Here is a 15,292-nt window from a genome sequence, read left to right on the forward strand (position 1 = left end):
TCTGTTTCATAATAGTAGTCAGCAAATACAGCTTTGGGAGTGGCACCTAGCTTTGGTGATATCTAGTGGACTTATTTAAAACGGTAATGTGACATACTTGCTTGCTAGCCTGGAAGGCTAAAGCACTAAGTGCTAGCAGGCTTGGCTAGCCCTGAGCCCGTAATTTGTCAGTAAACTCTTCCCATCAGGAATAGCAACTCAAAAGTCCTCTGCTAAAAGTTTACTCTGACCAAAGTTTTTTTTGTTTATCGCAGGGAATTTTTGTCCTGTTTATTATTTTCTCCAATTTTCGTTCCCGTCTAGTTTGTCCTGTTTATTTTCGATATCCTGTTTCATTATCTATCCTGTCTGTCTGTCCCGTCCTGTCCGATATCAACTCGGAAATTGAAATCGATCTCTGGCTTCCTGTCTTTCCACGCCAGACCGCTGTCTAACGTACATGACTCCCCATTTCCCGTAAAATAAAAGGCTTGTGTGAGAACGTCACGCGTTTGGGTCCTGATCCTGTTCTGGTTCTTGACAGATAGTAAGTCTGTATGTGTGTCTGTCCGCCCTCCGTTCCGCTTATCCATCTCTCATAGACACACGTTTCAGAAAAGTAGTAGTTTATTAGATTAAAAATAATATTTTTAAATGTCAACATATTCCCACTGTTTTCTCCAGAAATAATGTCTCTTTTCAAATAAAGTTGCATTAAAAAAGTATGTTTCCCTCAAATGACAGATCCTTCATGGTTTTAGAGGTTTTGGTTTGGGAAGCACTTTAACCGTAGTGGACACTGTTTTGGATCCTTGCAGGTTCTCCGCTGTGCAGACGTATGTCCCTTGGTCTACGTCCCTCACTTCGTCCACCAAGAGGATGGACTGAATCTGCTGTCCGGCAGCACCACCGCTGACTGGGTTGATGCTCTCCAATGTATACAGGGGTCTTCCTATCTGCTCCAAGTACAGGTACGGTAAAAAAAACGTTAGGAATGCATTAGTGCAAGTTATGTGTCAAACTGAAACTGCTATCAAAATATGATTATTATTGGAAATGCGTTACCATATTTGTGTGATTATTGATCAGTCGATAAGTTTATTGCTGACTACATTCGCTGAATTATGGTGGCAATGGACATCGAAACAGATAGCAATGGTAAGAGCTCTGAATCCTAATCACCAGGGTGTTAGGGACATAAATGTTTTTTTTAATAATTGCATAACATGGAATGCAATGGGAATCAAACCTGAATTATTATGAGAGGGAGAGCACTGGATTTCTACATACTACACCACTAAGCGACTGTCACACTCTTATTAGTCACAATACTAGATATATTGGAGTAGAGAGAATGTTATTTCACTTTTTCTCCGCTCAAACTGACAGTATTCATGCGGCCCGGCACAGTAATAATATGAACACTGTATTACCAAGATGAAAGATAGTGTTATGATGAGATTGTCACGGTTGCCATGGCGCCCAATTGGTCCCAGCCGTGTGACGCCAGGTTCTGTCACGATTGCCACGGCGTCCAACTGGCCCCGCCCATGGACACTGGCTGAAACGCATTGACAGATTGCTCCTTGGGAGTACTTAAATGCGGTCCTTTGAGCCGTTAGTTGTCAGAGCGTCTGCAAGACTCCTGTTAAACTCTGTGTGAAATGCCTAGTTCTGTGAATTTGCCTGTGTTTGATCCTGTTTTATTTTTGGCCAGATCTGTTTGATCTTTTGTTCGGATTTCAATCCACTTCTGGGACCATCGATCCCCGGATCGAATGTGCACGCATCCCTCCTCTCCCTAATAAACTGTGAGAGAGATTAGACCAAATGCCTTTTCATGTGTTGTCTGTATCCCTAGTGGTATAGTGGATGGGATCTAGCGCACCTCAAACCGCTTCCTGGCTTTAATTCCTGTTGGCAAATGTGATCAATGATATCTTCAATTTGATTAATCAATGTAAAAACATGGCACTTGTTTATTGTTTGTGCAAACTTAGCCCTTACAGTAGTACCACTTTTTGGGAGTGCGCCTCCTTCAAATTGCCACGCCATACAGCACCCTCAGATCATCCTCTTCCCTCCATCTCACTATACCTGCTGCCTATCTCACCTCCGTGGGTAGCAGAGCTTTCAGCCGCTCTGCCCCCCAGCTCTGGAACTCATTGCTGTCTGACCTCCGAAAATGCGTCACCCTGTCCACTTTCAAAATGGGACTCAAACTCACCTCTTCAGACTTGCCTTTTCAAGATAATCTGCCTTACATACCGCGCCCTTTTAACTCTACTGTGTTTTTATTTGCTATTTATTACTTGCTTGTTTTATTCTTGTTGTTCTTGCTTTATTGTTGTTTGTTACTCTATCTACAGCGACCTTGGGTGTCCTGAAAGGCGCTTTGAAGTAGAATGTGTTATTATTACTATTATTATTATCATTATTATAACCAGGTGCGCCTTATAGTGCAAAAAATACAGTAAGTGGTTAACAGATAACAAGCATAGTGACCTGCTGTCCTGGATAGTCCCATGTTATATCTATCGCCACGTTCCTCTCTCCCATCACGGTGCAGCTTACACGTAGATTGTCGCCCACAGTCACAGAAGTGGAGCTGGCCTGGATCACTGGGGCAGGGGGTGCCATGGGGTCTGAATAATAAAAAATAAGGCATTTTAGGTGTTATAACACATTTCTTAAACATATACAGAAAAACAGAATCCCTTTAAAAGCAAACAGCAATAGGCAACAACATGTTATCCTTCCATCCAAATTCGAAGGACGTACTAATTCTGTTTGCGATTCTGGTGTAGCCACAATGAATCATTGCCCAGGAAAAGCGTCAGCCGTGTTTCTGTACAATTACATAATTACAGTGCAGGGGTACGGTGAACTGTTTAAATGCATGTTATTTTTTTCCAGACATGTTAAAGGACCACTGGAACGTTTACAAACCCTAATCAGCAGTTCACTCGAAGAAGTTGCGGTATAGAAGAAGTGTGTGAGTGTACATACTGTGAATTCTTTGGGCACTTTTTTGTTGATGAGGAAAAAGTTTAAGATCTTAAATTACTTGTTTTTGTACTTGTATATTCAAACAAACTGTAGACTAGCTAGATTTCAGGTGTCATAAACCAGAACCGGTTTAGGACCCAAACGTGTGACATTACCCGGTACTCACACAAGCCTTTTATTTTATGGGAAATGGGGAGTCATGCACGTTAGGCAGCAGTCTGGCGTGAAATGATAGAAAGCCAGAGGCCGCCGAGATCGATATGAATTGCCTGAGTTGATATCGGACAGATGGGGTCGATACCGGACAGGATGGGACAGACAGGATAGATAATGAAACAGGATATCGAAAATAAACAGGACAAACTAGACGGGAACGAAAACTGGAGAGAATAATAAGCAGGACAAAAATAGACGGGAAAAAAACTGGAAACCGAAATTAAACAGGACAAAAATAAACGTGAACAATACCGGACAGAAAATACCAACAGGATACATGACCGAGTCAAAACCCACGTCTTGCGGGGCAGAGGTTTGTTGACAGACTGACAAAGGAAAAATGTGAGACGTGAAGCCAATCTGTCAACGAGCCACAGCTGGCTCCACACAGGCGGGGCCAATTGGGCACCATGCAACCGTGACATTAGGATTTTTAATTTGATGCACATCCGACCAATTTTGTTTTGATTTCCAATTTTGAAATTAAATGAAATGATCTGAGGCAGCACGGCGGCGCAGTGGTTAGCGCTTGTGCGGCACAGTTCATGTCATGGGAACCTGTCGTGGGTTCAAATCCAGCTCCAGACTTCCTGTGCGGAGTTTGTATGTTCTCCCCGTGCTTGCGTGGGTTTCCTCCGGGCACTCCGGTTTCCTCCCACGTTCCAAAAACACACAGGTGAATTGGCCGGTCCAAATTGTCCCTAGGTGTGAATGAGCGAATGAGTTGTCTGTCCCTGTGTGCCCTGCGATTGGCTGGCAACCAGTTCAGGGTGTCCCCTGCCCACTGCCCGCAGATGGCTGGGATGGGCTCCAGCCCCCCCCCCGCGACCCTAATAAGGATAAGCGGTACGGCTGATGAGATGAGATGAAATGATCTGCATTTATATAACGCTTTTCAAGTCAATGACTTCCCAAAGCGCTTTACATTGTGCTTCACATTTCCCAATAGCGGCCGTGATCTGTGCAGCCATGTAAGGCGCTAACCTGCTTATTGGGGGTATTGGGGGTTCAGTGTCTTACCCAAGGACACTTCGGCATGTAACACGGACAAGCCGGGATTCAAACTGGGATCCCTTAATCCTAAAACGATCGCTCTACCTCCTGAGCTACTGCCGCCCCGGCAGATGGATAGATCCTCGCCAACTTTTAGTCGGACTATGACTATTTCAATTACTTTCACGATTACTCTTACTTTTATTATGTATCCTGTATTATTCACAAATTTTGAATACACTATATACTCATCTTAGAAGAATTGCAACATGAACAACAGTAGGCATGTTTTGCATAAGCATAATTAGTGCTACTCTTCCCAGTCACTCAAAAAATGAAATACTGCAAATTACACCTAAAGCGATACTACAAAAAAATCTGTGAAAATATCACAAAAAAAAAACTACAAAAACCAGGAGTTGGAAGTGGTGTACAACTGTTAAACTGTTCATATTCTAAACACGGATTGACTACCGATTATCGTTTACAGTTTTCCCAACAATAACTATAGTAAAAACTGTAAAAGATCCTTTTTGATACCTAAGGGACACTGTGTAATATTTGACTACTTGATGTCACTGTATTATATAGTGAAAGCAAAAAATAAGTGCATGGTGTGAATGAGCGAGTGAGTTGTCTGTCCCTGTGTGCCCTGCTATTGTCTGGCAACCAGTTCAGGGTGTCCCCTGCCCACTGCCCGATGATTGCTGGGATGGGCTCCAGCACCCCCGCGACCCTACTGAGGATAAGCAGTGCAGCTAATGAGATGAGAGACGACCAAACTGCACCATTTTTCTTTTCATTTTTGTGCCCAGCCTTTCACAAGGATTTTTTTTTAGGGGAACCTTAGCAGCACGATGTCGGACCATTATGTCAGCTCCCTCTAGGTGAGCCACATATTATGTGAATTAATTTAAATTTCTCGACTAACGCATTTTTTTTAAAAACGCACTTTATTATAATAGTTCATGTGTTTTGCTCATTAATTCAATTAATATTGATTAGTTTTTTTTAACGACTGCAGGTTGTTGTTTTTTACCACCAGGAGGCACTTATTACACAATGTCCCGTCAAAGCAGATTAACATGATTGTTTTTTTGGTATAAATGTTGTACAAATTGCCAATTTTGATAAAAATGAAGAAATATTAAAGAGGGAAAAAACAGGTGGGCAGGGTTTTACTATTATGCAAAGGCTTAGTTTTGACATTCTCTCTAATCACCACTTGATGGCAGACATGTTTAATTTATTTTTACACTGAATTTATTAAGCCTTATAATAAAATTTTGATTCATATACTGTAGTTCTGTTATTGTGGAACCAAGTATTGAAAATAAAATAGTACAGGAACTCAATGAAGTTAAAACAAAGTTGAATTTGATGAAAATTGTAAAAAGCTAACAAAAAAAAACCTATGAATGTTGGGCCTTGTTTACCTTCCCCTTTTTGTCCTTCACATACTACAAGTAGTCCTATGAATATCACATAGGGCGGGGGTCAGCAACCTGCAGCTTAGAGCCGCATTGGCTCCTTAGCAATTTTTCATAAATGTTTAAAATTAAAATATTTGGTATATACAGAGAATATATACAGTATATCATGTATATTTGTGAAGAGGACAATCATGACACAGACTTTCTTGATGATTTCCAATCCTTAATAAATATGAAATTGTCAAGAACTAAAACAGGATCAGGACCCAAATGCGTGACGTTTCTCACGCAAGCCTTTTACTTTACGGGAAATGGGGAGTCATGTACGTTAGGCAGCAGTCTGGCGTGGAATGATAGGAAACCAGAGGCCGACGAGATCGATATCAATTGCCCAAAGAGATATCGGACAGATGGGTCGATACCGGTCAGGATGGATATCAAAACAGGATATCAAAAATAAACAGGACAAACTAGACGGGACCGAAAACTGGAGAGAATAATAAACAGGACAAAAATAGACAGGAACGAAACAGGAAACCGATACTAAACAGGGCAAAAATAAACGGGAATTGGAGACTGAGTCCGATAACAAGCAGGACAAAATAGACGGAAACGATACCAGACACTGGATCTAAATTAAACAGGACATACTAGACGGGAACACCACCAGACCCTGGAGATCGATATCGAACAGAACAAAAATAGCCGGGAACGAAAATGGAGATTGATATTAAACAAGACAAAATATACGGGAACTATACCGGACAGGAAATACCAACAGGTGACAGGACCGAGTCAAAACCCACGGGGCAGAGGTTGGTTGACGGACTGACAAAGGAAGTGACAGCACTGAGCTTAAAAAAAAAAGCCAATCTGTCAACGAGCCGCAGCTGGCGCCACACGGGTGGGGCCAATTGGGCGCCATGGCCACCGTGACAGTAATGACAAACTTTAAAGTATCAATCCCCTTTGGTTTTCATTTGAAAATACACTTAGATAAGGCTTTACAGTTTTTGCGGCCCCAGAAAGGTCTGTGTTTTTGTTTTATTTGATCCGTTACGGCTCTTTTAACATTTTGGGTTAACATAGGGATTACCCAATAGCAAGATGTTAAGTCAGTGTCACTCACAGTTAACATAGATGAGCATGTACTTGGTGGAGCTCTGCCTCAGTCCGCCCAGGCTGGCCACACAGTACAGCGCCCCAGCATGATTGAGCCGCGGTCGGTGGATGGTGAAACCTTTCCTCACATCGAAGGAGATCTCCTTCCCATCCACTGGAACTTCAACTGGTGGGAACTCACGGTGCAACGTCACGTTGGCATTAGGGGACGTCACCTGGCAGGGTAGGCGGGTCGGCCAGTTGGTCCTCAATTGGATAACCTCGTAGTAGTCGGATGATGGGACAAAAAGCTCCTGTGGGTCTATTTGGAACCGAAAAATGTAGAATTGTATGGGCCTCTCTTAGTACCATATTTTCCTACTATAAGGCGGACCTAAAATCTCCAAATTGGCCAGAATTTTGATGTATAAGATAAAAAAAAATGCATACAGTATTTACACATGTGCGTTACTACATGAGGTCTTACAGTATACTACTGTATATGTGCAATAATACAGTCAATTGAAAAACATCACTGACCAAAATCGCAAAACAGTGTTTGCAACGGTAATTGAACCCAGGTTGCGGTGGTGAGAGCGTGGACACTTAACCATGAGACCACCAGTGATACAGATGACATATGAAAAGGCATTTGATGTTATGTTATTATGACACTATTTTTACTCACAGTGCCAGAGTTGTTTCTCTCAATATGCTTTTTTGCTTTTATTTATATCTTTTACTCTTCATTTTCCTCATGTTGAGGTTTTTGAGTTTTTCCTTGCCCTCATGTAGGTTTTAGATCAGGGGATGGTGTAATAATAGTCTGTGGTTTGCAATGATCTGTGGTTTGTGCAGCCCTTTGAGACTCCTTGTGATTAAGGGCTATACAGATAAACATGACTTGACTAGTCTAGTGGTTGGGTTTTGGCTATCAACCCCGCAACCTGGGTATGATTCCCATTTCAGACAATGTTTTACGGTTATGGTTAGCAACATTTCTCGACTGATTCACTAATGTATACTGCTGCAAGAAGGGTATAAACTGAACAATGGTTATACATGGTAGCTCTTACTGTTCTTCTAATTCCTTGCGCCTTATAGTTCAGTGCGCCTTATATATGAAAAATGTATGACAGAATACTTTTTTGATGGGTGCGCCCCATAATCAATGCGCCTTATGGTGCGGAAAATACAGTAAAGCTTTTTTTTCATCTTACCAGGGACAAAAACAAAGACTTTGGCTGCATTGTCGTAGTTTTTTCTACAATTTGTGTCCTCACAAAACATGGGGTAGCATGTGTACTCTCCCGTATCTGCTCCTGTAGTATTGACTAGCGTCAGAACACCGTAGCGCTCGTGCTGAACCATCCTGCGAACAAGAAAGTTCAATTGAAGGACATCATCGGCACATTTGGTTGAGCAGTCCTACCACCAAGGTTATTTTAGTTATTAAACACCAAATAAACTTTAATCAAGGGAAAAAAAATCATGGTCGATATCACTGGAAATGGGGTTTTGTTTTAATTCTTCTGGTGCAAAGCAAATCTAATTTGGCATGGAACAATCCACTTTATAAATCTCTAAAGTAAATTTGTGGTTAACAAAGTTGGAGTCCTACCCTGGCATAAGCAAACTAAGCGGCTGCTTAGGACCCTGCAACCACTAGGGGGCCTCAAAGGGAAGTTAACTTTTTAGGTGCCAATATTGTCGCTTTGTATGTCCACTCTGCAGGAATACTCCACAAAAACTACAAAACTAAATATCAGATAAAGTGCTTGAAATCAGGGACCTCGTGTATTACTTTGCTTTCATTCTGAAAATAAAAACTACTACAAAAAAACACACAGTAAAACTTTATTATGAAATACTACTAGAAAATTACTCCCAAAATACTACAAAATGACAACTACAGTAATATTACTAAAATATTAATGAAATATGACAAATACTACTATGGAAATACTACAATACATCTACAAAATACTACTAAAATACTGCTTTGGAAATCTACTGAAATACTAAAAAATATTAATACATAATGCAATAATATAAAAATCTACTGGAGAAATGTTACTACAGAAATACTACTACAAGAGGTTGACAACAGAAATACTGAAAATTACACCTAAAGCGATACTACAAAAAATCTCCTATGGAAATATCACATAAATAAAACTACATTAACACTGTGCTACAAAAATACTACCGAAATACTACAGATAAACAACAAACATTCTTATATGGAAATACTACAAAATACAACAGAGATAGTACGAAAATACTTAAAAAAAAAAACTATACTACTGTCAGGACCAGAACGGAAACAGGATCTAATTGCGTTTCTTGCAAGTTTTATTAAAGGAAAGAGGAAGCGCCCACGATCCGGTGTTCGCTAGGCGCAGGAAGCAAGTCGCTCTCGTACTCGGATTATAATCCGAAGACGGAAGTGGATCTTCCGTAGCGAGCGATGGCGGTGTCAAGGACGGAAACAGGTCGATAGCCGGGACAGGAGAGCAAAAACGTCGTCGGGGTCAGAAACGGGTCGCAAGCCGGGACGGTAGAGCAGACGTGGTCGGGATCAAAAACGGGTCATAAGTCGGGACGGGAGAGCAGACGTGGTCAAGATCAAAACGGGTCGTAGCCAGAGACAGACGGGAGCAAAAACGGGACAGGTGAGGGTCAGGGTCGAAAAAGTCTTGCACTGAGGTTCGGAGACTGACTGGCAAAAGGGAACAGATAGGAATGGGTATAAATAGGGACAGGGAGCCAATCAGAATCTGAGGCAGTTGGCGCCAAAGGAGCAGGCACAGGTGATTCACATCGGTAATCATGACAACTACAGTAATACTATAAAAATACTATCATCATAAATTTATTGTAATGATACAAAAATACTATGAAAATACCACAGATATACAACAAAAAAATTACTTTCGAAATCCAGCAAAAGTATTACAGAAATACTAAAAAAAATACTACTATGGAAATACTACATAAAAATTACTTCAGAAATACTACAAAAATAGTCCAAAAATAAAACTACAGTAACACTACAAAAATACACAACTTAAAAAAAACTTCTGACTACAGAAATACTAAAAAAATACTACTATGGAAATCTAACATAAATATTACTTTAGAAATACCTCAAAATTACAGTAACACTGTTCTACAAAAATACTACAGAAATACTACAGATATACAACAAACATTCTTAGATGGAAATACTAAAACATACAACAGAGCTAGTCCAAAAATACAAAAAAATAGTCCTACCCTAATACTACAAAAATACTGTCATCATAAAACTACTGTTATAATACAAAAATACTACGAAAATTACTAGAGATATACAACAAAAACTTACTTTCAAAATACAACAAAAGTACGACAGAAATACTAAAAATATTACTATAGAAATACTACATAAATATTACTTTAGAAATACTACAAAAATAAATTTACAGTGACACTGTACAACAAAAATACTACAGATATACAAAAACATTCTTATATGGAAATACTACAGAATACAACAGAGCTAGTACAGAAATACCAAAAAAATAATACTACAGTAATACTACAAAAATACTATAATCACAAAACTACTATTATATTACAAAAATACTACAGATATACAACAAAAAACTACTTTCAATATACAACAAAAGTACTACAGAAATACTACTATGTAAATACTACATAAAATTACTTAAGAAATAGTACAAAAACAAAACTACAGTAACACTCCAAAAAACTACGGAACCTCAATAAAAATACTTCAAAACTAACAAATGAAGTGCTTAAAACAGGGACCTAATTTACCATTTTGGACTAATTGTGGTCATTTCAAAGCCAATTTGATGAAACTATTTAAAAAGAAGTATAACATGTCACATGCGGCCCCCGACTCCAAATAGTTGCCCACCCCTGGAGTAGAACATGGAATGACTTCTAATATGGATGCAAATGATCAAGTAATGAGGGCCCCAAATTTAATTTTGCTTATGAAGGCTTGGGCCGGTCCTGGTCCTACCTGAGTCTTCCTTCATCCTCCTCTTCCAGGTATGATGGTAGGCCCCACTGGACTGGTTTACCCCTGCACCTCAACTCCAGACTTTGTCCAGCCGGCACACTTATCGTGTTCCCCACCTTGATAAATTTTCTTTTGTTGATCACCTTCGGGATTTAGAAACAAACCAGATTTAGTAAGTCAGAAATACGGGTCACGTTATTTGAAAGACATACCTGCGTCAGTAAATTCTGGGCTTGTGTTGGTGCTTTAATTTTTGGTTGAGTCTTTACAGCCACGGGTCCTTTCTTTACTGCTTTGGCCTGTTTGGGTTTTCCAGGCTTGGCCTTCTTCCCCGGACTTCTCCTTTGTTCCTGAGCTCCTTTATGACAATATGCTAGATAGCAATCAGAACATTACGTAAAACATCCCATTGACAGACTGGTGCTCAGTGATATCCATGCCTATCTTCAGCGTTTTCCGCCTCAATAACTCTTATCATCAAAAGATTTGAGAATCAGATAAACATCGTTTTGAAATGATCTTTTCCCAGAACATTTTGACATAATAAAGCAGATAGAAAAGGGAGGGAAGATCTAGTAAACAGTGTTACGCAAAATGGCCGACTTTCTTGAAATTAGGTAGGTCGTTGAAAGGTAAACGACCAAAGATCGCTTGCCGTTTTGTCGAAGATTGAATGTGTAGATCGAGTAATTGAGCCACTAGGTGCTCTACCACTGTTTCTCGTATTGAGTTGTACGTGATTTGGGGTAGAGAGTTTTATTGAATGTATTTAATTAGCATTTATCTTTATCCGAAATATAAGCTATAACAACATTGCCATTATTCATTTTTTTGCCCACAAAAGAACTGTGACTGGCAAGCCAAATATACAATAAAAAAAATTAAAAAATAAACAAATTTTGCTTTGATAAGTATTTTTACATGCAGGCAACAATCCGATTGGAAATTAAATGTCATGAACTGAAACTGGATCAGGACCCAAATGCGTGACATTTCTCACACAAGCTTTTATATTACGGGAAATGGGGAGTCGTGCAAGTTAGGCAGCGGTCTGGCGTGGGACGACAGGAAGCCAGAGACCAACGAGATCGATACCGGACAGGAGGGGACGGACAGGATTGATATTGAAACAGGATATAGAAATTAAACAGGACAAACTAGATAGGAACAAAAACTAGAGAGAATAATAAACAGGACAAAAATAGACGGGAACGAAACTGGAAACCGATATTAAACAGGACAAAATAAACAGGAACAATACCGGACCGGAAGTACAAACAGGAAGCAGGACCGAGTCTTGCGGGGCAGAGGCTCGTTGACGGACTGACAAAGGAAGAGTGAGAGCACTGAGCTTAAAAAGACGGAAAGCCAATCTGTCAACGAGCCGCAGCTGGCGCCACACAGGTGGGGCCAATTGAGCACCATGGCAACCTTGACATTAAATATTTCTCTGGGATATTTCTATTTAATTTCCTGCCCTATAAGCGAAAATGCCACACGTGTATCAATCTATACTTAGTAGATGCCACAGTTGTATCCATCCATACATAGTGTAAGTCAATGCTTTTGCGTCGCACGAGGACATAGTGTAAACACAATAGATGTCGCAAAGGAGCTCACTATTGGAGTGCAAAAGAAACATGGATGGTACATTTCCCACTTTTCCCTTGTAATCGGAAAACCCGCAAACGCCATAAATAAGGGGTACTCGTTTGTTTTTGTCTTGTAAACAATTCATTCTGATTGCTTCAGAAATCCAGTCAGTGTTCGTGTTGGTGCTTGAAATCCATGAAAATGCTTGAATTTTAATGTTGTGTTTTCAAGGATTGAGAGGTGCTTGAATTGTAGGTGAAGTGGTTGTAAATGCTCGAAACTGTTGCCATTTTTTATCAACAAGTCTGCTTGAAAATTACGCTGACACTGCTCTCTGGTGGCTTTGCTGTGCCATTGCATTTATTCTTTCCTCCTGATTAACGGCAGCTGGCATTAGTTTGTATGGCACTATCCTATGAAGCGTTATAGCCCCATACGGGTCACGCCCATGAGGACAGGTGCATGCTAAACCTTAACAGGGCACTATGAAATGTGTATTAGTGCTACAATTTTGAATCAATTATGGAAATATACTATGGGCCATGCAAAAAAATTAAGGTACAGCCTCCATCTACCTTATTAAATATTTTTGCTTCTTTTAAGGCAGGATTATTTTCTATTTTTATTTCCAAAAATATTACAAGCATAGAAAAATCAATGTGAAGAAAGACAATTACATTTTAATATTTAATATTTTTATTACATTTCCATAATCACATTTATGTAATATTTAATAACATCTTTCTTATTCATATGAGCAAAGCCTATAGCAAAGTAGGAAAATTATTGGCCAGTGAAAAAAATCAATATTTTTCAGAATATATCAATTGTTTTTTTAGATCAAACCTATTCCTTGTTGTCTTAAAATTGTTTTCCAAATTTGGTAGCAATGTTGTTTCTCATTCATTTTGGTAATGGGGGCCAGAAACACCTGCAATACGTAAAAATCTGCAAGGGTGACCACCCCAATTTTAACATCTGGATCGTGTCCGCAAGGGATGCTGTTCATTTAAAATGATAATATTTATAAATTACATAATCAATGGTTTGAGAATTATTTTAGCCGGGACAGGAGAGCAAAAACATGGTCGGGGTCGGAAACGAGTCGTAAGCCAGGAAAGGAGCGTAGTCGTGGTCGGGGACAAAAAGAGGTCGAAAGCCGGGACGGGAGAGTAGACGTGGTCAGGATCAAAAACGGGTCGAAGCCAAGGGACAGACGGCAGCAAAAAACAGGTGGGAGTCAGGGTCGAAAAAAGGCTTGCCTGCCTAGTTTTAACTGAGGTTTGCAGACGCACTGACAAAAGGAGACAGATATGAGGGGCTTTAAATAGGGACAGAGAGCCAATCAGAGTCCGAGGCAGTTGGCACCAAAGGAGCGAGCACAGGTGAAGCATATCGGTAATCATGACACCACCAGGCTGTACTTGCATAAGACAACAAGGAAATTGTGCCCCTAAGACCCTGGTGGTTAAGCGATCCAACCAACCAACAAACCCACCAACCAACCAACCATTCACGATTTACTCAAGATCTAAAGATCATATGTCTTGAAAAATGCACACGCAAGAAGAAAAATTCCATATGTAAATCCCAGATACGTATATTTGTGGCTACATACATGATTCACATGTTTTGTTCATTTTATGATACTGGAAAAATTCGCTTTGAAAGTCCTTAAAAAGTGCTTGAACCTGGCCATTGAAGGTATAAACTCCAATATTCTGTTTCTCATGGAATTATTGCCTGGATGTATTACTTGACTTCAAGTTTGGGTGCTATTGTAAAACACAAAAAAATAATGTTTTTTTAAGGATATAAATTTTCATCAGGCATGGTAAAATAGGCAACCATTTTGTTATTTTTGGGATAATTTATAATGGAGACCTTTCATGTTCAATTTGTTTTGTTAAACAATTTGGTAAAAATGTAATATAACCTAAGATGAATCGGCTTTCTTTCTGCTGACGATCATTCCTGATAGCAGTCATTGCAGTGTTCCTAAAACAACATCTACTCAGGGTTGGGTAGGGTTACTTTAACTTGATTACTTTCAATTAATTTTGGATTACTCCAATACCAAATATGCTAATAAAAGACAAAAGAAACTAAATAAGAATAAAATTACTAAATTTTGTGCAGGCTTGGGGAGTAACGTAATACATGGAAGGGCAAAATTGATGTTGGCAAGCTGTTTAGATTTATTTTCATTTTGTTTCTGTCGCATTTTGTGTTAGTTTTGCCGGAGATCAAAGAGATCAAAGACAGGAGAGAAAGCTTACCACGTGTTGTGAGTCATAATATTATTCATATTTAGTTTCTTTTGTCTTTTATTAGCATATTTGGTTTTGGAGTAATCCAAAAGTAATTGAAAGTAATCAAGTTAAAGTAACCCTACCCAACCCTGCATCTACTCGCACATTCACAGGAATGCTTAGCAACGGAACCGACACACTTACCTAACTCGGAGATTACGATACAAACAACGAGAGCGCTCAGCACCAGTCTCCACTTAGACCCAAATGAGGTGACCAAAGTCATGATGCCGGATTACCGAGCCCTGTGGTTTACTCAGTTTGACACAAAAACGATCGAAAGAAAAAGCCCGGTGTGAACGAGGGAAGTTACAGGAGGAGGTGGGAAGAACTTGCAAACCGCTTTCCGGAATCAGGCAAATTCCGCCTTCCGAGAGTGGCATTCGCACCTCAAATTCCTGCCGACCGGGTCAATGGAGGCTTTCAAAGGTATCTGGGCCAACGAGAGCGTCAAAGCAGAAGTGTGTCCACGTGGAATCGCTGAGGTTGTTTGCCTAGCTGTTGGAGGGAAATCTGTGAGAGAACATTTCCAAACGGGACCCTCGGAAAAGTTGTTAAAGAATTTGCCGTGTTGTAACAGTAACCCCTGCTGACGCTAGCCTGGTTTGTACATTGTG

At 40.0% G+C, this 15,292-nt stretch overlaps 1 protein-coding gene across 2 annotated transcripts; it reads right to left on the reverse strand.

The window, feature by feature from the left end:
* Nucleotides 1–671: 671 nt before the first annotated feature.
* Nucleotides 672–15,045, reverse strand: LOC148360014 (platelet-derived growth factor receptor-like protein). 2 transcript variants are annotated; one of them, XM_088343475.1, is made up of 7 exons: nucleotides 14,820–15,045; nucleotides 10,983–11,128; nucleotides 10,771–10,913; nucleotides 7,952–8,103; nucleotides 6,760–7,053; nucleotides 2,485–2,624; nucleotides 672–935 (listed from the first exon to the last, which is right to left on the reverse strand). In XM_088343475.1, the coding sequence occupies exons 1-7, from the start codon at nucleotides 14,899–14,901 to the stop codon at nucleotides 729–731; spliced, it is 1,164 nt and encodes a 387-aa protein (XP_088199601.1). In that variant the 5' UTR covers nucleotides 14,902–15,045; the 3' UTR covers nucleotides 672–728. The 2 variants fall into 2 exon arrangements, with proteins under 2 accessions (XP_088199601.1, XP_088199600.1); XM_088343474.1 differs by having other exon boundaries at nucleotides 10,983–11,143.
* Between the last annotated feature and the right edge of the window lie 247 nt (nucleotides 15,046–15,292).

This window comes from Urocampus carinirostris, chromosome 9 (genome assembly GCF_059441175.1).
Source record: "Urocampus carinirostris isolate Australia breed hairy pipefish chromosome 9, RoL_Ucar_1.0, whole genome shotgun sequence".
NCBI lineage: Eukaryota > Metazoa > Chordata > Actinopteri > Syngnathiformes > Syngnathidae > Urocampus > Urocampus carinirostris.

What these genes read in the sequence shown, in the direction of transcription:
- LOC148360014 (XM_088343474.1), bottom strand. Translation starts at nt 14,901, where the DNA reads ATGACTTTGGTCACCTCATTTGGGTCTAAGTGGAGACTGGTGCTGAGC. An exon ending in TATCGTAATCTCCGAGTTAG is followed by an intron (nt 11,144 to 14,819) that starts GTAAGTGTGTCG and finishes ATTGCTATCTAG; the next exon opens with CATATTGTCATAAAGGAGCT. An exon ending in GGGACTATCCAGGACAGCAG is followed by an intron (nt 936 to 2,484) that starts GTCACTATGCTT and finishes TACTTGGAGCAG; the next exon opens with ATAGGAAGACCCCTGTATAC.